We start from the raw sequence: 20,614 nt of genomic DNA, 5'->3' as shown, positions 1-20,614 counted from the left end.
AAGATGTACAACTTTGGGGTTCTTAAAAATACACATTAAGTGTCCTGTTCTCCTAATTTTACCTTTAACTAAACACAGCTTGGTCCAGACTTGATGAAATACACAAGCCTTTCTGATAATATGAAATGTTTCCCAAGGTAGATGTGAAATTTATAACAGATTTTTTTTTCCACAAGATTCTGTAACAAAGATGGCAGTAACCGCCACACCATCATCGGACCTTCGATTGATGGCACGGCGCCTCACCCCTTCGCTATGACGCTGTTCGAGGACTGGATCTACTGGTCCGATTGGAACACCAAGACGGTCGAGAAGGCCCGCAAACTGAACGGCACCGAGCGTACCACCATGGTCACCACCGTCCATCGGCCCATGGACATCCACATCGTCCATCCTCAGAGACAGATGCCATGTAAGTTTCTAAGGGGGGAGGGGGGGCAGACAACATACTGTAAATGCTATTAAGTTCGTGTGGTTTCAATTTCGCCGTAGGGAGAAAATGGAGTGTTCGCGTTGGTTTTAAGTTTGTGTTTGAGACAATAGTAGATAAGGGCGTACATGTAGGTGGGCAATAAAATTTCCGGCGGTTTTTAGTCCATGGCGAAGAGCTTACCACAAAGAATGTGAATGTTTTGCATTTATAATATACCCTGTATTCTGTACCTCAAACTCACCCAGTGTCACAGGCAGATTGGGACATGTGGCAATGATTGCCCCAAGGCACAGTATGGGTTGAGGGGCAGACTGCATATAGTCTTAACCTCTAACCCACCCAGTGTAACAGTCAGACCGGGACACCCAGCAATAATTGCCCCCATGACACTAGGTGGGTTAAAGACTGCAGCCAAATAAAGACTGACGGGTATATTTGTTGCTTCAACTCTTTTTTGTTTGAATGTAAAATTGTTCCTTTTTTTGTGTTTCCCTTTTTTTTAAGCAGCTCTTTTTTCAAGGATAACAATGTATCCATGATTGAATATGAATGAATGGAATTATTTGAATGGTCTTACAAACAAAAGTTCTGCTGCAGTACCAAGGTCACACATAAGGGGGCCCAAAATCAACCTTGACCTTCGACTTCCCAAGACCTACCCACAAACCAAATATCATCACAATCCATCCAGAGGCTTTTAAATTAGGCTGACTACAAATATCCTGAAACACAGACAGACAGGCACACCCAAAGCAATACCTCCATCTTTTATGAAGGTAACAATACCTGCATAGAACTGATATCATCCCTCCCTGTGTGCTGCTCAGTTGTCAACCCCTGTGGAGACAACAATGGAGGCTGTTCCCACCTGTGTCTCATGGCTCCAGAGAGGAGAGGATTCACCTGTGCCTGTCCTGACAACTTCAACCTGGGCTTCGACGGGTTTGTATTTTCTGAACCCACTCAGTTGTAACGTAACAACTATGATCATAGTACTGGTTTATTTAGTATACAGTATACAACAGCCTTGCTGATTGCTTGAATTGTGCTCTAGTTTACAGAATTATAGTTACAGACTTTCTTACAGTTCATTTTACGCAAGGGGCGGTATAACCCCGACGCTGCGTAAAAGCACACGACTGATGATGATGACAGTTCATTACACAGGTACAGACTACAGACAGTATTACAGGCTTCATTAAACTGTACATAAGGAAAAGAGCTAGAGGTACAATGAATCTGTAAATACTGTACATACCGCAGCCTCTGTCTTCTCTGTTACTGTTCATTGACTAAGCTCATTGAGCTTACTTCGTTCTAGATCACTTTCACCTTCTTTCAGTTGTCAATCACAGAACATTCACATCCATGATGATCAAGACATTTTCACTCAAAACAATGCCCTTGTGATCACTTGCAGGAGAACGTGCATCGCCAACTGTGCAGCCAACCAGTACCGCTGTGCAGACAACGACCGCTGCATCTCCGACCTGTGGAAGTGTGATGGAGAGGAGGACTGCTTGGATGGGTCGGACGAACCTGACAGCTGTCGTATGTCTTCTTCTCTTTATGAGAAATATTTTGAGTTTTCTTGAAATACATTTTTAACCATTTTCTTTCTTTGTTTTCCATTCCTCTCCTTCTTATCTACAGAACAATTTTTTTTTACATGTAACACTTTTGTCCAAGGAGATGCCAATGTGAACAGAATCTGTATATTTTGTAACACCATATACCATACTTGTATAGACTCTTTTGGAAATATAATTTAAATGGACAAATGTATCAATGTTTACTATGGAGAAAAAGTCTACGCCAAGACCAGACCTTCAACAGTATGTGTACTTGTGCACAACAGAAAGGCTAACAAGTTGACCATCGGCATTCATTAAGTTACATTTTGTGATATTTTGTTGTTCTGTTCTCTTTTTCCTGTGTGTAGCACCACGCCATTGCCCAGCGGGAACCTTCCAGTGCACCAACCTGAACTGTACCTACGCCTACTACATCTGTGATGGGGACGACGACTGTGGGGATGGGTCGGACGAAGACCTGAACTGTGGTATGTCTTAAGTTTAGGATGGGCACAAAATACATTCAATTTGTATGTTAACCTTTGTGTTCATATTCTGGATAACTTGATAATTTACTACTGCTGTCAGACATTCTAAATGTTTGAATCCTTTGTGTTTATATTCTGGGTAACAAAACAATTACAAGTATTTGAAATGAAAGCCCATCATGTGTCAAGGTCCTCGACTTGTATTTGCCTCAAAATGAAACAGTGGAAATGTCACCTAAAAACAGAAGAAAATGACCATGCATGACATACAAAGTGACTTTTAAGTTAGTAATACATAAACTGGTGGACGTACCAACTACTGAGTAATAACTATCTGATACAAGTCTTCAAGTCCCAGAGTTATCAACCCAGGATTGATGTGCTCAAAGAGTCCTTTTTCCTGGAACTATACTCTATATTGTAAAACTTTTTGCCGGCAAGTACAGTAGGGGCATCCTCGTGAGATAGCTTTAAACAACGCTTGCAGCTTGATGTGCAAAGATTAGGTGTGACAGGTCGTTCAGTGTAATATAAGCAGCTACTGCTGCACCACATGCCTGCAAAGCTGGTGTGTTACGCCAAATTTGTACTGGCTATACAGATATAGATACAGATATAGATGCGGTCTCTAATGTTTTACATAGATTCACGGCCGTGCAATCCTGGGCAGTTCAAATGTAACAACAACCGCTGCATCGCGCAGTCATGGCGCTGTGATGGCGACAACGACTGCGGAGACAACAGTGATGAGGACCAAGCCTACTGCAGTAAGCACTTCAAAATTATAATTTTCATGTTTTTTACTTTTTTTTCCCAACATATCACCATCATCATGATTATGCATATAATATACAAATGTGCTTATTATTATTATTATTATTATTGTCATGCTTTTTAAAGGAAGCCTATACATGTACTTCAACAGGAATATAAATTGTAAATATAAAAATTTTGCGGTGTTTTTGTTTTTGCCATTATTTCGTGGTGAGCTCTCCACTACGAATTCATAACACCACAAATATGCCTAATTTCAAGTGTATAACTTCTGTACAAGTCTAAGAGAATCGTTTCAACCGTGAACTTGAAATGCTGCAAAAGCCTCCTTTCCTCTTCTACTGTGATCTTACAATGTAAGTCCCCGCAAAAATGAATGAATTTCCAATAATAAAAACTGTTGCATGATGTATGGCACTCACTCTCATGTGTGATAAACTTTTTCCCCGTGCAGGTTCGCGTACGTGTGGCCCCGGACAGTTCACCTGTGGAAACGGCTTCTGTGTACCGGACACCTGGGTGTGTGACTGGGACAACGACTGTGGAGACAACAGCGACGAACCTGCAGAAACTTGCCGTGAGTTCAGACTTATGATATGGACCGAAAATGCAATGACAGAATTAGCAACAGATTCACAATTATGAATAAAAAAGAAATTCAAAATCACAAATATTTTGTGGAGGTGTGAGATCTTTGATTTCTTGTTGCTGTATGTGATCAGTTTTGCGTGATTCTACGACCACCATTTTTCAGGCACGGATCCCCAGTACCATTGTGACCCCGATAATGACTTCTCGTGCCGCACCAACTACCGCTGTGTGCCGACCTGGGCCATGTGCGACGGCTACAACGACTGCAGAGACAACAGTGATGAAGCTGACGACCTGTGTCGTAAGTCAACACTTTCTGTAATCTTTCCAGGTTGTCTTGCCTTTAGCATGCTGACTTGTATGTTATGTTAATAGCAGCCATGTTTGGCTGAACTTCAGTGATTTTAGTTCCTGTTTTCCAAGCAGATGATTATGCAGCATATGCTGATAACTTTAAAGGCACATATTGTGCTGTTTGAACGAACGAAACCTAAAAACAAAAGTTTTTGGTCTTTTTTCTATTACCAACAGCCAAAGTTGAATCTACCTTACAGGTTCATTGTACTTTCAAACTTGGAAATATCCCTAGCTCTTTTCGACGAGTACAATGAACAGTGGACCACTGCTTAATGTCCTGTCCTGAGGATTGCAACCCTTTCCAGTAACATGCACGTCGGTTAGCGGCAACAGCGGATTCAAACTCCTAGCCTGTTGGTAGATAGGCAGGGTCGCTAACCACTGTACTATGCAGGCTACTGCACCATTAGCAATGTCCCAAGGACTGAAAAACCATCCCCGAAATTATTACACCAGTGACAATCCCTTGCAGTATTTGAGTGTTATGATAGGTGTCACCCCCCCCCCGACACCAGAGAATGGTATGTCCCAGAACTCTGGGAGTATAGAGCCTTGAGATGGGGGAGTTTGGGTATCAGTGAGAGAGAGTTCACGAGAGAGATGGGCCCGAGAAGGGTGCCAGTCCAGTCAAGTGGAATAAAACGTTCCTTGCAGAGATCTTTACGTATCGCCTGATGTTTGAAAGAACCTTCGATCCGTAAGAATCGTCACAGTGAGCTTGCAAGCGCAAGGCCTCTTTGAACCGTGTGCAGCTGCTGATCTCTCCCACTGGTGAAATCCATGAGGATTCCGCATCGAGCGTGTCCCGTTTATTTGTTGTGCAGAGTCGATGACGTGTGCACCGGGAGAGTTCTGCTGTACACATTATTTATTTTACACATGTAACAATTTGGTCCAAGGAGATTCCAATGTGAACAGAATCTGTATATTTGTAACACCATACCATATATGAACTCTGAAGGAAATATAAATCAAGTGGACAAATGTATCATTGTTTACTGTTGAGAAAATCGGTATTCAAAGAGCAGCCACCAGGCTTTGGATACTCGTTGGCCCTTTTAATACTGTCTTGCCGCCGATACATCTGCTCGGAGATTATTTGTGCACAAAAGGAAGGCTAACAAATTGACCATCAGCATTCATTCAGTTACATTGAATTAATTATTTGATTGTTTATTTGTTGTGCAGAGTCGATGACGTGCGCACCCGGAGAGTTCCGCTGTGACAACCACCGCTGCATCCCCGCACGCTGGCACTGCGACTACGACAACGACTGCGGGGACAGAAGCGACGAAACCGGCTGTCGTAAGTACTGCCTTCTTTTTGTTGGTCATGTGATTGTGCCAGAAGAATCCCAGAACCTGAATACCATTTTCAGTTGTAAAGTGTCTCCTTTCACAAGCAGTTCAGAATGGGACAAATACATCCAACGTTGCCAAGTTAGTTAAGAATCATGCAAGTAAAACAAAACTACACATGAGTGTCAAATGGCGAGTGGCTAGGCTAGCAGACTAGTCTTTGGGAAAGGCACTTAACAAGACCTTCCTCACTCCGCCCAGGTGTAAAATGACTTCGCTAGGGGTGGTAAAAGATGTTGGGAAAAGAGGGATGGACTCTGCCTAAACCGTGCCCTAGACACAGTGGATTAAAAACCTACTGCCCTTGAAAAGGCTATTGGACCTTTACCTTTACAGAAGTCTCTAAAGGAAGACCTTTTTTTTACATTTACAAACTCTTACTTTGACACTCTGTTACATGTATTCAAACAGCACCAAGGGAGTGCAGTGAGAGTGAGTTCCGATGCGGGAACGGGCGCTGCATCCCGGGCAGATGGATCTGTGACCACGACAACGACTGTGGGGACCAATCAGATGAACAGTCATGTGGTGAGTTGTGAATTTGCCACATTCATCTTGATAGGCTGTTTTACAATTTGGATGCCATAGAATTTTCAAGTAGGCTGTGACAGAATCAACCGCTAAGACTGCCTTTTTGGTAGAAAGAAAACTGAAGTTGCGTGTTCTTGCAACGTGACCTTGGGTAACCCGAATTGAACATGTGTTTGTTGGCCAACGGCAGATGGAATGAGCCGAACGTTAGATCGAACTTCGAACGGAGATAACACTTTTGGCCCGTTTTTGGTCTGAAAATTTTCCCAAAATGAGTCATTTTGAAGTGGTGGGCACATGTTCTAAGCACCTGAGAAAAAAAAATATTTCACTCTACCCATACCTACGGTGTGTGGAGTGAAATATAAAAAGTCCTTTGAATTTTGTTTCACAGAGATCCAGAGTTGTGCTCCAGGCCAGTTTGAGTGCCAGAGTGGCCACTGTGTGGACCAGAGGTTTGTGTGTGACGGGGATCGCGACTGTCGAGACTCTTCTGATGAGTTCAACTGTCGTAAGTATTGTTTTAAACTCAGATGTGACTGTATCTGTGAGAATGTGATTCTGTGAATCGGAGATAAAAGATTTTTCTTCATAAAAATTACCTGCACTTTGTGTCTTCTGCAGCTAAGAGAGGAAATAGTTTATAGTGAATTTTATTCCTGAAAAAAATCCTTTCAGACATTGCTCTCTCCATTTCCAAGTTATTTTGTTTTCATTGTAACATGTTGTTACCTTACTGTCCACATGCCAACATTACAGACTTACAGACTACAGAAGGTTTTTGATATTGCTTTGTTTATTGATGATTTGTCATTACGAATTGCATGTACTCCATAAGCCTGACATCTCCAATGCATATTTTCTTCAAAATTTGATCGTCAAACCAATTTCAGTATGTAGAGCTGTAAGTTGAAATTTTGCACTGTTGGCCTTTAAAAGTGCAGTCGTGTGCAAGGTTCACTGGTTATAGATAGTCCTGGTATATAGTAGTAGTAGCAGTATCTAGTATAGATTTTCGTATTTACTGTAGATGTTGACTTTCAGCCACAAGATTCCCAGACGGTACCTACTGCCCTGCTAACAAGTTTGAGTGTGACAACACCATCTGCATCCCTAAAACATGGCGGTGTGACGGGGACGACGACTGTGGAGATGGATCGGACGAGACTACAGAAATTTGTTGTAAGTTCTCCTATAAAATGGAATCTTCTGTGAATAATTTCATAAGTTTGGAGAATTACTGGATAACAAGGTTAGTTTACAATCGTAACCAACGTTTCGATTATATACTTACTCGGTATCTAACTGATTCAATCCCAAATGTACCAGTGCTTGGTCCATAGACAGTCATGATTACACTTGGTTATCAAAGGGCCAATCACATGGCTCCACATCATTTTCAAACAGACCAAGGCTCTTTCATTGGTTAAGAATGGTCCAATCACAGAGCCCATTACTTAGCTGTAATATGATTTGAAAAATGACAGTAGCACAGGTTTGTCCTCTGTTGAAATAGTCTTGGTAATGCTTGTTTTTTTGTTTTGTTTTTTTCCCTACAGACCAGATCGACTGTCCGGAGGAAACCAGGTTTAGGTGCAGCACCGGACCGTGCATCCCTCGCTGGAAACTCTGCAACCTCAGGGATGACTGTGGAGATGCCAGTGATGAGAACAACCACACAATATGTAAGTATACAGAATCTGGTGCTATTAGCTAAAACATTTACAGATTCTTAGATACATATACTTAGCTTGTATAGGTACTGTCAATTTCCAGAAGGTATTCATTTATATATAGCATTGCCACATTTTGCCATCGTTGTAGCCCTTTCTAATCAATCATATACTTGTGACAAGGCCAGTTCAGCTAAAATGTTAGGGATTTTTCACCTTAGTGTACATGTAGTTGTTGTAATTATATTTGTAGGCCATAAATTCAAAGGAAGGAACTCCAGAGATTGCTACACATTTCGTGACCTGTATTTGTGACTACTGTAAATGCATTTCAATTCATGTGGTTTTATTTCACGCTAAGGGAAAAATGAAGTGTTTGCGGTGATTTTAAGTTTGTGGCAGCACTATAGTCACGTACTGCCACAGTATCGGACAAAAATGTTTGCGGTGGTTTTAGGTTTGCAGTGAAATGGTTGCTGTGAAAACCATGAACATAAAACCACCGCGAACATTTCTGCATTTACAGTATGTGCAAGCAAGACTGGGAACAACAGATGATAAACCAGATAGTGAGTGAATCAGTGAGTGAGTGTTTGGTGTTGTCTTGTTTACAGGCCAGCCAACTCGCCAGAACTGCCGAGACGATGAGTTCAAGTGTGAGAACCACAACTGTGTGTCCAGTACCAAGCTGTGTGACAACGCTGATGACTGCGGAGACATGTCGGATGAGCACGGCTGTAGTAAGTATATCTTTACAGACTTTTTCTGTTGTCTAGAAAGCTACACAAATTTGTAACAATAAGATCTCCTGCTGAATAAAATCACTTGACTGTGTTTTTTTAAAATCATAGTTACTTTGTTTTGTAACATGTTGTTGCCTTACTGTCCACAAGCAAACAAGAAAGGAGACGAGAAAGGTTTTGTTTATCTTGCTTTGTTAATTTATAAAAATCATATAATTTAGTTTTCTTGTGTTCAACAGATATAAGAATTTCGTACTTTTGTAACTTTTGCTCTGTGTACCATAAAAAAATAGTTTTTTTTTTCAAGTACAAGTAGCTCCCTTTTCCATGAAAAAAACAACAACCGAATACTCAGGAATGTCCATGAAAGTTGAAATCAAAATACTAATGATGAATGTTTTGCAAAGCACAAAAATGAAGACAGAAAAAAAAAGGAAAACTGTATATAATTATTACGTAAACTGTTGACCTTAATAAATCATGTACTTTCCATTGTAGATAGCAACAATGAGGAGAGGAATGAGTGTACGGACGGAGACCATGGCTGTGAGAGGAACTGTACAGACATCCTGGGTGGCTATGTCTGTTCCTGTGGTCCTGGTTATACCATCTCTGCTGCAGACAGCAAGTCATGCGCAGGTAAGTTTAACAAAAGTCTGTTAGACGTATCTTTGCTTTCCTTTTATTCTATTTTAAATATCTTGATATGTATTAGATCAGCTTGAGAGATCTCTATTGCAGCACACTCCAGGTATGCACAGTTTAGATATACAGGAGTGCCTTATACTGGGGACGTTGGGTTAGAGACCTGTTTGGATGTATCTTTTCAGGGTGGCGGAATTATGTTACATGTGTATGATATTTGTTTTACAGATGTGAATGAGTGTGAAGTGTTTGGCAGCTGTCCGCAGGGTTGCAGAAACAACAAGGGGTCGTTCCGCTGTGTCTGTTCCCGCGGTTTCAGACTGGAGGGAACGGATGTGCCTGTCTGTAAGGCATTTGATGGTATGTCAAAATACAGAGTCATTCTATACTCTTGTGTTAATGTTGATTCTGTTTTGAGTTATCAGTCAAGTAATATAAGGACTTTTGGCATGATATGACAAAATGTTGCTTGACACTGGTGTTCTTGATTGCTTGGAGTATTGTTGTCAATAGAAATGATTCAATGTTGTAGTCATGAGACCATTCTTCCTAGACATGAAAGGATTGTAAAAGGAGGAAATTTATTGAAATGAGGCAAAATGGTACCTTGTCCCTGCCGCCTGACATGGTAACCAGTACAAATTTGGTGTCAAATGGCTACCTTAGCAGGATGAAGGTTATTGAAGGTGGAAATCTGTTAGTAATGTTAGGGAAAACTTAAAAAATGAATGAATAAATAAAGATGATAGCAAAGTTTTTAGCAACATTTTTACATTACCCCCTGCTACCATCATACATTGTCCGTCCTGTCATTTCATTAGATGAGTGAAATATCTAAAAAGAGGGGAACACTGAATTTACATAATATTCATTTCTGTATCCACCAGGAGAGGCCAAGTTCGTACTTTTCAGCGATGGCCCAGAAATGAGGAGGTACTACCCCAAGGGCGACAACAGGGGGGAGTACAACGATCTAATCATCGGGGAACGGCGAATCACAGCCATGGATTACGACTACAATTATGCAACAATGTCCAGTCGTAGGCGCAGAGATGCTTCAGATGGTAGTGCTGGTAAGAACACAGTGCCTTGTGTACTTGTCTTTGAACAGTGGTCTGATATATATTTAGGGCTTCTAGAAAGTCAGTTGAACTGGTTGGGTCTGTGTATGGAAATAAAGTTTTACTCAAAACTTTCTCATTTGCTCAAAAGCCCATTAAAAGACCAAGTACGAACAGTGTGAATGTCATTCCGCACCAAGGACAGCTGTGTCAATGTGAATGTCTTTCAGCACCAAGGACAGCTGTGTCAGTATGACAGCTTTGTCAGTGTGAAAGTCATTTAATGCCAAAGACAGCTATGTCGGTGTGAATGTTATTTAGCACTAGGGACAGCTGTGTCGGTGTGAATGTCATTCAGTAACAAGGACAGTTGTATCCGTGTAAATGTTATTCAGCGCCAAGGACAGCATTGTGAGTGTGAAGGTCATCCAGGGACAGCAATGCCTATGTCAATGTCACTTAGCATCAAGGACAGCAGCTATATCATTGTGAATACACTTCAGTACCAAGGACAGCAGAATCCGTAGATGTAATTTATCACCAAAGACAGTGTTGTCAGTGTGAATGTCATTCAGCACCAGGGGTAGCCATGTCAGTGTGAATGTCATTCAGCACCAGGGACAGCAGCTATATCAATGTAAATACCGTTCAGTACCACTGACAACAAAGTCAGTGTGAATGTCATTTAGCACTAAAGACAGTGTTGTCAGTGTGAATGTCACCCAGCACCAAAGGCAGCGTTGTCAGTATGAATGTCATTCAGTACCAAGGACGGTGTTGTCAGTGTGAATGTCATTTAGCACCAGGGACAGTGTTGTCAGTATGAATGTCATTCAGCACCAAGGACAGCGTTGTCAATGTGAATGTCTTTTACTTAGGAAAAAGGATAGCTGTGACAGTAGTAATGTCATCTAGCACCAGGGACAGCAAAGTCAGTGTGAATGTCATTCAGCACCGTGGATAGCTAAGGCATTTTAAATGACAGTTTTTGACAGAATCAAGGACAGCTATGGTGGTGTACACATGGTTGTTATTCAATGTGAAGATTTCCACCAGTAGACCTAACCAGTAGGCTCAACCAGAAATTCCCGTATCCCTCCCAGGTCTTGTGTACTTCACCGACACCTCGCAGAAGACCATCAAGCGTGCGTCCCTCCCCACAGACCCCGCCCACCTTGGTATCACCCAGGACCTGGGCATCTCCGACCTGTCTGAGCCAGACGGCATCGCTGTGGACTGGGTCTCCGGGTAAGTCACTGCTTCTTTTTGGCTACACCTCAGGTGTGGGTCCAGTAGCATTGTATTGCTTGGCTTTAGGCAAAGGCTATCTCTATACACTATACACTATTTGTATACGCTGTTTGTGTGTGATTGCAACAAGCTTTGTCTATGATTCTTGAAAAAAATTTGCGGAGGTTTTAAGTTTGCGGCAAAGAGCTTGCATTTACAGTAACCTGCTGGTGAAGGTAACTATGCACATTGTATGCTTTGACTGAGCTTCCCTCTGTTCCTCCAACAGACTCCTGTACTGGACCGATGCCGGCACCAACAAGATCGAGGTATCCATGCTGGACGGTCGCTACAGGAAGACTCTCATCAATAACAACCTGGATCGACCTGCATCTATCGTGGTCAACCCTGAGAAGGGGTAAGCAACCCTATTTTCTCTCTGCTGCCTAACTCTGTAGCCAATAGGGAATTGGGTGCCAAATAGCTACTTAAGAGTGCTAAAAAGGTTAAACATGTAACAGTTCTCATTGTACCATTGCTTAAGGCACTGTCATAAGTTACATATTGTACAAGCTTAATTATTGAATTCATGATTATGATAGTTTGAGATTGATGTAGCTAATTCATGATGTAGATAAATCACATTGCAAAACATGGAGGTCGTTTTGGCTGTTATAATCTGCACTTATTACTTAGCACAGTTGGATTTGGGGGACAATTTTTTTTAATTTCCTGAAGAACAATTGTGCTTTGCAATAGAAAGCAAACATCTCCACAAAAGTTGTTCGTTTCATTAGATATGTACCATAAAAGGTGCATATTTTCACATTAAACCCAGTAGTAAGATAAAACTGTTGTATGAGACCTTAGTGATAACATCTCTTGTACCTTTCCAGTTTGATGTACTGGACAGACTGGGGGGCTGTGCCTAAGATCGAGCAGGCCTGGTTGAACGGAGAACAGAGACAGGTCGTGGTGGGCACACGGCTCGGCTGGCCGACCGGGCTCACGATCGACTTCCAGAACAACCACCGTGTCTACTGGTGCGACGCCAAGGAAAACGTCATTGAATCCATCAACTGGGACGGCACAGACAGACAGATGGTTCTTAGTGGAGGTTTGTTGGTCTTATTGATTTCACTCACGGTGAAATGTAGGTTTTCATGCAAAATTTTGACCCCTCCAGGAGGGCTTTTCAAGCTGGCTTTCCTGGGGATGGATTCCGAGGAATTTTCTGAAGAATTAAAGGCAATCAACAAGTCAGTGCGCTTTGAATTCGGAAAATTCCTCGAAATCCATCCCCACAAAAGCCAACTAGAAAAGCCCTATTAATATTACATGTAGTTGGGATATATGTAGAAGACTGATTTCACCTAATTCAATCATCAGGCGAGTATATGAAGCGTAGTTGTCAGCACGGCGCAAGTTACAAATGGTGGGAGAGCGCTGAACAATGGTGGACATATGTAACACAAGCGAGAACTTGGGTGTATTTAGCATGGTATAGTAGGCTTTATGATTTTAAGTTTAGCTTCCCTTTAAACATGTTTTATTGCTTCCTTCTTAGGTCTGGAGAATCCATTCCGTCTGGATGTGTTTGAGGGGGAGCTCTTCTGGACCACCCAGACGACGGGTAAGATCTACCACCAGGACAAGTTCGGCCGAGGGGTCAAGGTTCTCCTGCAGTCCGGCATCAACCTCCCCACGGACATCAAGATCCACCAGAAACTCAGATATGACCAGGAAGGTGAGAACAGTTAGTGTTCTGTATAAAGTAGAGTGAATTCATTCCACAAGCTAACCGACATCTTTCGAAACACAGTCGTTCCTCAGTATGACATCTGGAGCCGCATAGTTGTAGTAAGTAGTAGTAAACCTTTATTTTCCTTGGAAGGCCCTGTCGGCCAGTACATATAAATACACATACATGTCTGTTCTTCCCAGGGGTCCAAGTGGAGGGGTGTGTCACGTAATAGTACCCGTTTTGGACTTGTATTTAGCCTACATGTTTGTAGTACAACTGTTAGTGTTCTGGTTAGCCTTTTTTATGCTGATTTTGACTCATTACATTTGATGGCAATAGTGGAATGGCGTTTTTTTGTATCTTTTGTCTTGGACATGCTATGTTATTTTTTTTGTGGCAGATAGCTTTATGTTAGGAAATTGTGATAGTTTGGTCCCCCTAGTAGCTTGCTCTGGAACTGCAGGGGTATTTTCTTACAGGTTGTTTGTAACAACTGTTGTTGTGCTTCCCGTCCCAGTGAACACGAGGTGTAAGGAGAACGTATGCAGTCACATGTGTCTACAGATCCCGGATGGTTACCGCTGTGTGTGTCCGGATGGGTCCGACTTCTTACCCGACAGCCAGACTCAGTGTGATGCAGGTACGTTTAACCACCTGACTGTCACTTTCATCTGTATACAATGACTTCTTACTTGGCAGCCAGGCACAGTTAGCCTGGGTGCCATCCGATTACTACCGGGGCTCCTACACTCGCTACCCTTCTACTCAGGGTAGCGAGTGTACACATGTAGGAGCCCTGGTAGTAATCGGATGGCACCCAGGCTAAGACACAGTGTGATGTAGGTACGTTTAACCATCAAAATATCACATTAGTCTGTATACAATGTATCACATGTATTGTAAAAGGCTGCACTAATCAAGCTAACACTTAGAAGATAAGAGGTTTCTTAAAACATGCTTGTTATAATGCCTAATGCCTAAACTGTTGATTTGGTAAGGAGAAAATGGAGTGTTTATGGTGGTTTTGAGTTCCCTTTGAAACAATACAATAGTAGCACTACAGTCACACAATGGAACGGCTGTTTGCGGTGGTTTTAAGTTCGCTGTAAAGAAAAATAAAACCGCTGCAAACATTTCTGCATTTACTTTATCTCGACAAGATGATGATGGTGACTAGTTGACTAGAATTTCACCAGTGTGTTTCTTTTACTTGCAGCCATTTCGGAGCCCATTGCCCCCCCTCTCGTCTGCTCCTGTGTGAATGGAGGAGTCTGTGTCATCAGCCAGGGTATACCCAAGTGCAAGTAAGTCAAAATTTCAGTCACTGCCAATAGAAAGCACTTTTCAAGACCTTTTGCTTCCTTTGTTGTATCCTTCGTTTACTTGTTCCTTGACTTAAAAAAGATACAGTAAGCATGTTAAAGTTGGATGTTGTGAAAGTTTTCAACTCTCTGTATGTCTACTGCAAAGTTAACATAGATGCATATTTCATGTGAATGATGTAGGAGGCAAGCATTCTGGAAGTTAGTCACTTCTACAAACAAACAAACAACAGGTTGCGTTTGCTAAGTCATGTTTTGTTTGCTAATTCGGCGCCCTTTAGCGCTGCCATGTACTTGGAGATTGCACTATCAACCAATAAACAAAAGTTATTATGTATGTTTGATCAACTCGAGTACATTTCAATATAGCTTAAAGCATTCATGTTTTAGAACATCAATTCTCTTACCAAGCCCGCCTCATCCTCTAGTTATCTTGGACAACAGAATACTTTGTACACAACAAGACAGTGTTTCATTCACAGCAATGTTTTTTTTACCATCTGTCACCTTCCTCAGGGCAAGTCTGACTGCTTCACATAATTTTGCACTGCAGCAGTAGGTGTCGCTGCTTACAGATGCAGTCCCAAATGTAAATTATCTAGGTTATCTATGAAGTTCAAGTGCAGATGATTCATCTAGATATCTATGTTGTAATGTTCTCTGCAGTTGTCCAAAGGGATACCTGGGTGATAAGTGTCAGCTGGGTGCCTCCAGCGGTGGACCACCAGGTGCAAGTAAGGAATCCCACTTATTCTAATTAAGTCCATGTAGATTTATTCTAGTTGAGGCCATGTTGATTTATTGTAATCACAGCCATGTTGATTTGATTATATAGATGACATCTGCCCGCATCAATTTTTGTCAGTTTTCCAAAAGAAAAAGTTTATCGACCATACTGTAAATTCTACAAAGCAGCTGCTGCAACATGATAAAATGTATGCTGTGAATTACAAAAAGAATATCGGAAAATGGATACTGATATCAATCCCAGCACTCATGTGGGTTGGACCTGTCTACGACCGTTGGGCGATCTTACCCGCAGCCAGGCTAGTTGTACCTCGGGTGATGTGGAATATACCGTCACGGTGTTGTATTCTATACGTACATCATTGTTGATGAAAACTAATGTACTTTGCTGTTGTTCCAGATGTTGCTGCAGTTGTGGTTCCTTTGCTGCTGATCTTGATCATAGTTCTGGCTGTTGTCGGCTTCTTCTACTACAAGAGACGGTAAATACCCCATGATTTACTATAATACAGTTTTTGCATATCCACATATTAGATGAATACATTCAAGACAATGTATGTAAGTATCTATCAGTACAATTTGGTGTTTTAGAGTAAAATCAAAGAAATTGCCATGTAGCCACAATGGCTAATGCATACACAGTAAATTCATTGACCTTTGCTGTGGTATTATTTATGATTAGTGAACGGAGGGAAAAAGAGGTTTTCTTGGTATTTTAAATTCGTGGAGGAAACAATTCTGTAGTACAATAACAGTCGTACAAGGGAGACATATTCGTTTGTCATGGATTCATTATGGAGAGTTCACAGCAAAAACGACCAAGAAAGGTTCAAGATTTACTGTTAGTTGCTCTTATATATAACGTTGGGTAACCTAAATTCGGGATTTTTCCGATAATGGTTGACTGAAATCAATCTAGCAGAACAATAAAACATCCTTTTTTTCTATTATTCTGTCAGTATCATGTACTATCTTTGCACTAATCATATATATGGTAGATTTTGTCTCTAGTCGTGCTGACACCATAATATTTCAACTTGAAACTACCGTGCGCCGCACGCACAATGACAGTGCTGTCGGACAGGGGGGCACATTAATTCGGGAGAGAAGATTCGTCTTGAATATCTTACCGCTAATCACATTTTATACAGCAGCTATTCGTTCCATCCTTGGCTAGAGGAGAGTGCTATGGATATAGACGTGTCCAAGTAAAAAAAATACACGAAAAAACGGCCGTACCGCACACATCAGGCCAGTTCGGGAACAAGCCGTGTGTTGAGTCGGTACAATTTCACTCAAAGTCGGCCCATCGTCATCATCGGGCAACGTGTAACGTTACATTATTCATGGGAAGTTAGCTGGATGCCGTAGCAATGGTAATACTACTATGTCCATGTGTTCCTTGTTGTGTTAGGAGCAAACTTTGAGGAAAATATCTTCCTCAGTCCACTATCACACGCAGCATTTAGACAAAAAAGTGTTCCTCACAAACCTTTGTCGTCTGCTTGACAACAGGATTCTGGTTAACAATATGGCGGCGGGAAAATAAACGTGCCGTAGGTTGTAGCAACAGAGAGGAGTTTTGATGATTAATCACACTTAGAATCCAGTTGTAGGTTAGCAAAAGAGATTGTAATAAGTTGTCTTGTAAATAGTTGTGTTTAGCAGGAAGCGGATGTGACATTTTTCTTATAAACCAGCCGACAACCATGTTGTGTACTTCTCCCACGAAGCCCTCAGGCTATTCCAATAAGGGACGGAGAGTTTTTGACCTCGTCGCCTTATAATCCACGCTTATCGAAGCTTTTCAGACAGTGTTCTGAATACGTAAGTCTGTCAGGTTTGCATTTCTAGCGGTATTACTTATGTTGCATCTAGCACATATCCCTAAATACCCCGTTTTCGAAAAATCCCGACTTTAAGTACCCCACGAATTTAGGTTACCCAACGTTATGTATCATAGGCAATAACTCAAAGCCATCATTGTTTTTCTCTTTCCTCAGGGGAGGAACGCTGCCCCAGTTTTCAGATATCCAGCTTCCCAGGCCCAAGATGCCTGACATGTGAGTACAACAAATCTTCTGCTTTCTGTTACTAAACACTGTCATTTCTAGCTCCATCCCTGGCATGGTTATGTCAAGCATATATGAGGTCGAGAAGTTTAATCTATAGTATAAGGAAAGAATTAAATGTTTGGAGAAAGTACGAAGGCACTTGCGGGTTTTAAGAGAGACTGTTGGCAACAGATGTAGAGATATTTTTAAAAACTTCCATCTACATGTATCATTGTTGTGCAGCATCTGTGAAAAAGCACTAGGAGATATACAGTACTTGTAATTAGTATTAATACAAACCAAAATAGCATTTTGTTTTGGTTAGCTTGAAGAATGAATCCACTGTACTTTTTACAAAACAGCATTTTGTTTTTTCCTAGTATGCATTTTTTTTCCTGCAGCAAGATTAATTTGTTTTTTTGCAAAACTGCCACAAATGAGGAGAAAAAAATGAATGAACACATTTGCAAATTTTAGATCTCATGCATCAGTTGAAATCGAGGTCTTGTTAATATTTGACCATTAACCTTCCCCCTGCTGCCTAACAGACACCGAAACGTCAGCAGGTGAGATTACCTGGTTGTGTTAAAAGAAACTCCAAATATCCTTTACGAGGTCTTCTTTAGATTTGACCTTGACCTCCTGCCTGCTGCCTAACCCTGTAATCTATACATATTTGGTCCTAAAAGTCTACTTCAACAGAGAAAAGGTTGAAATAAAGTTGAATAGATTGAACTAACCTTTGAAAAGTTTTCACATCTTATTCAGTTCTTTGATGAACCATTTTTCTGGCCCTCAAAATTTGACCATCTCTCTCCTCCTTTCTTTCCACCCTTTCCTCCTGCTGTGACTCAGGAGTGGCTTCGGTTTCAGCAAACTGCCTCGATTCTCTGACCTTCCCAAGCCCAATGTCAAACTGCCGTGGCTGTAAGTATGCTGTACACTGTCCTGTACTCAACTCTGCCTGATAAAGTTAGTCGTATGATCATCGTACGATCACAAACTGAGAGCAGTCTTGGGACGGTCGTGCATACATGTATGTCGTATAAAATTCAGCTGTCTTGTTACTGAATAAGCTGCATCTTTTTTGGTTGTTAATTCTGTCTTAGCCTGCTTGAAATTTTTACATCAAAATTTTACGACCGACTTCGATGAAAGGGACTGTGCTGACATCATAGTTGGTCAATGTTAGCTTGATTTTTGGGGAGATCCTAGCAACAACAACAAGCATGAAACATAACTTTTAGATGTTACTGTTGGCAATTAGGTTGTAGTGTAGGTTTAATATTGTCAAACGCTACATGTGCAGAGGTCGTTTATCCTAACTGAATATTTACAACACAGTGTGTAAACTTAGAGTGTCCATCTTGCTTTAAGTACATGTAGTAACATCATTGTTCAAGCTATACCCGGTACTAAAGCGTTATGAATACCAGAAGAAGTCATTATGTATCCTGTATATGTTTTCATGCAGCTTCAAGTCAGGGATAATCGGTGGTAACGGCACCACAGGCGGAAGTGTTTCGTTCCGAGATGGAACGAACGTTGAGCTGGGCACGCCGTCCTACATGGGCTACGATGATCAGGAGGCTTTAGGGCCGGTAAGTTTTCTTTTTTTTTCCTGACCAAATAAATCAACAGCATACTTAAGTGCATGATGAGGAGTTATCAAGTGACTGATGCCAGTTACAGGTGAAGAACAGTTATCAGATCCAGTAGCACACAACTATATAATTGTCCTCTTGGAAAATCTGTTTTGACTGTAAAATGATCACGACATTGAATTGTTACACTGTGTTGTATATCACTGGATGTAGCACTTAATTTATATTCAGTTACTTACCAACCTGTTGAAACTATTTTTGTTTTCCCCTTCAGCCATTGGACGGGATGGACGGGGAGAAACCACCCATCACGTTCTCCAACCCCATGTACCAGGAGGCAGAGGGGGTGATGGTGGAGGCTGGGCCTCTGCCCGAGAAAACCGGTCTGCCCGCCGACGACTCCCCCGTCGCCCCTCCCAGGACCAAACAGGCCGTGTCCCCGCCCCCCGCCAGCCCCCCTCCCGCGTACTCCTCCCGTGAGACGAGTCCGGCGGTGGATCGGGAGGACGACAAGGCGGGGCTGGTGACCGAGAGTAAGGCATGATAGGGAGAGAACAAAGGAGTCTCCTACGCCAATGCTTGCTGTTTAATCAGTGTTACCCATGACACACCACCCCACATAAAAGAGTCATTTTTAAAGGAGCCCAAAGCAATTTCAGAACGTAAAAACTGGAAGTATTCTGGATATGGCAATCTGTATGATATTAACATTTACTTGCTCATGATTTCATACTTTGGGCATTTAAGAAGAGCAGAAAAAAGCTGTACGTAGAGTACTTTATATATTGGGACCACCAAAAAATCAGTGCCTAGATTTTCACCACACAACAACATCACATCTTTGCTACATGAAGGTCAATATGCAGTGTTTTTTAAAACTTACTATGTATAGAAAGGACTAGAACATTGAATTTGAAAACCCAACTTCCAACGTTCTAAAGTTGCTTTTAGCTCCTTTAAAACAATTAAAGTGTACTTTTTGACGACGCCTCAAGGCAGGAGGCATTTTTTGGCTTTGTTTCTACACTGTGTGGGTGACAAGAGTTCTAAGCAATACTTGCTTTCAATAAGACGGAATATTGGAAGAGGTCTTAAAAGCTACTGATGTATGTAATTTGTTTTTTAACTGGAGTTTTAATGATATGTGTTTTTGGTGTTTCTATGACTTTTTTGTCTATCTTGAAAAGTGACATTTTTCTGTGAGGACCAAATGGAAGAGTTCCAGTTTACAGCTTGACAAAAAGCAAGGCTGTTCAGAATTCGGATTTGACAATAATCTCTAGTCCCACAAACTCTCACTGGTTATGGTACCAGTCTTTGACTTACAAACATTAAAAAAACATTCCCCAAATAAGTCAACCATTCCAAAATGTATTTCAGAACATTCCCAAATTAAAATGTTATCTCTTATGACTGAAATAGATCATATGACCATTTTGCCTCACGTACTTAAAGTAGAAACATTGATCATTTAAGCTGAAACTTCTTTGGAGCACATCTTAGGAATACATTCTCAAAGCACATACAAAATGTATGCTCAAAATGGTGCAAATTTTTTTTTTTTTTTTAACCTTTAGCACGCTGAAGTAAGCATTTGGCACCAAATTCCCTATTGGTTACAGAGTTAGGCAGCAGGGAGAAGGTTAATCAAAATATGCTGTATCTGTTCGTAAAAGCTTTGAGTG

The 20,614-nt window shown here is 41.4% G+C and overlaps 1 protein-coding gene across 1 annotated transcript in view; it reads left to right on the top strand.

The window, feature by feature from the left end:
* The window catches only part of LOC136421131 (low-density lipoprotein receptor-related protein 2-like), an 87,411-nt gene extending 67,857 nt beyond the window's left edge, over window positions 1–19,554 (top strand). Inside the window, exons 68-95 of the mRNA XM_066408282.1 lie at window positions 177–412; window positions 1,261–1,375; window positions 1,854–1,984; window positions 2,376–2,495; window positions 3,140–3,262; window positions 3,724–3,846; window positions 4,024–4,161; window positions 5,406–5,522; window positions 5,987–6,103; window positions 6,501–6,617; window positions 7,151–7,288; window positions 7,666–7,791; window positions 8,394–8,519; window positions 9,021–9,161; window positions 9,396–9,527; window positions 10,055–10,240; window positions 11,332–11,476; window positions 11,748–11,876; window positions 12,355–12,575; window positions 13,026–13,205; window positions 13,720–13,842; window positions 14,419–14,506; window positions 15,191–15,258; window positions 15,672–15,753; window positions 17,275–17,334; window positions 18,181–18,252; window positions 18,800–18,926; window positions 19,204–19,554. Coding sequence (XP_066264379.1) covers window positions 177–412; window positions 1,261–1,375; window positions 1,854–1,984; window positions 2,376–2,495; window positions 3,140–3,262; window positions 3,724–3,846; window positions 4,024–4,161; window positions 5,406–5,522; window positions 5,987–6,103; window positions 6,501–6,617; window positions 7,151–7,288; window positions 7,666–7,791; window positions 8,394–8,519; window positions 9,021–9,161; window positions 9,396–9,527; window positions 10,055–10,240; window positions 11,332–11,476; window positions 11,748–11,876; window positions 12,355–12,575; window positions 13,026–13,205; window positions 13,720–13,842; window positions 14,419–14,506; window positions 15,191–15,258; window positions 15,672–15,753; window positions 17,275–17,334; window positions 18,181–18,252; window positions 18,800–18,926; window positions 19,204–19,473 — 3,751 coding nt within the window. The 3' untranslated portion in view covers window positions 19,474–19,554. The remainder of the gene's footprint in view (window positions 1–176; window positions 413–1,260; window positions 1,376–1,853; window positions 1,985–2,375; window positions 2,496–3,139; window positions 3,263–3,723; window positions 3,847–4,023; window positions 4,162–5,405; window positions 5,523–5,986; window positions 6,104–6,500; window positions 6,618–7,150; window positions 7,289–7,665; window positions 7,792–8,393; window positions 8,520–9,020; window positions 9,162–9,395; window positions 9,528–10,054; window positions 10,241–11,331; window positions 11,477–11,747; window positions 11,877–12,354; window positions 12,576–13,025; window positions 13,206–13,719; window positions 13,843–14,418; window positions 14,507–15,190; window positions 15,259–15,671; window positions 15,754–17,274; window positions 17,335–18,180; window positions 18,253–18,799; window positions 18,927–19,203) is intronic.
* The last annotated feature ends 1,060 nt before the right edge of the window (window positions 19,555–20,614 follow it).

The sequence above is a fragment of the Branchiostoma lanceolatum genome, chromosome 15 (assembly GCF_035083965.1).
Source record: "Branchiostoma lanceolatum isolate klBraLanc5 chromosome 15, klBraLanc5.hap2, whole genome shotgun sequence".
NCBI lineage: Eukaryota > Metazoa > Chordata > Leptocardii > Amphioxiformes > Branchiostomatidae > Branchiostoma > Branchiostoma lanceolatum.
The sequence above is the reverse complement of the archived record's forward strand: the minus strand, read 5'-3'. Positions and strand labels throughout refer to the sequence as shown.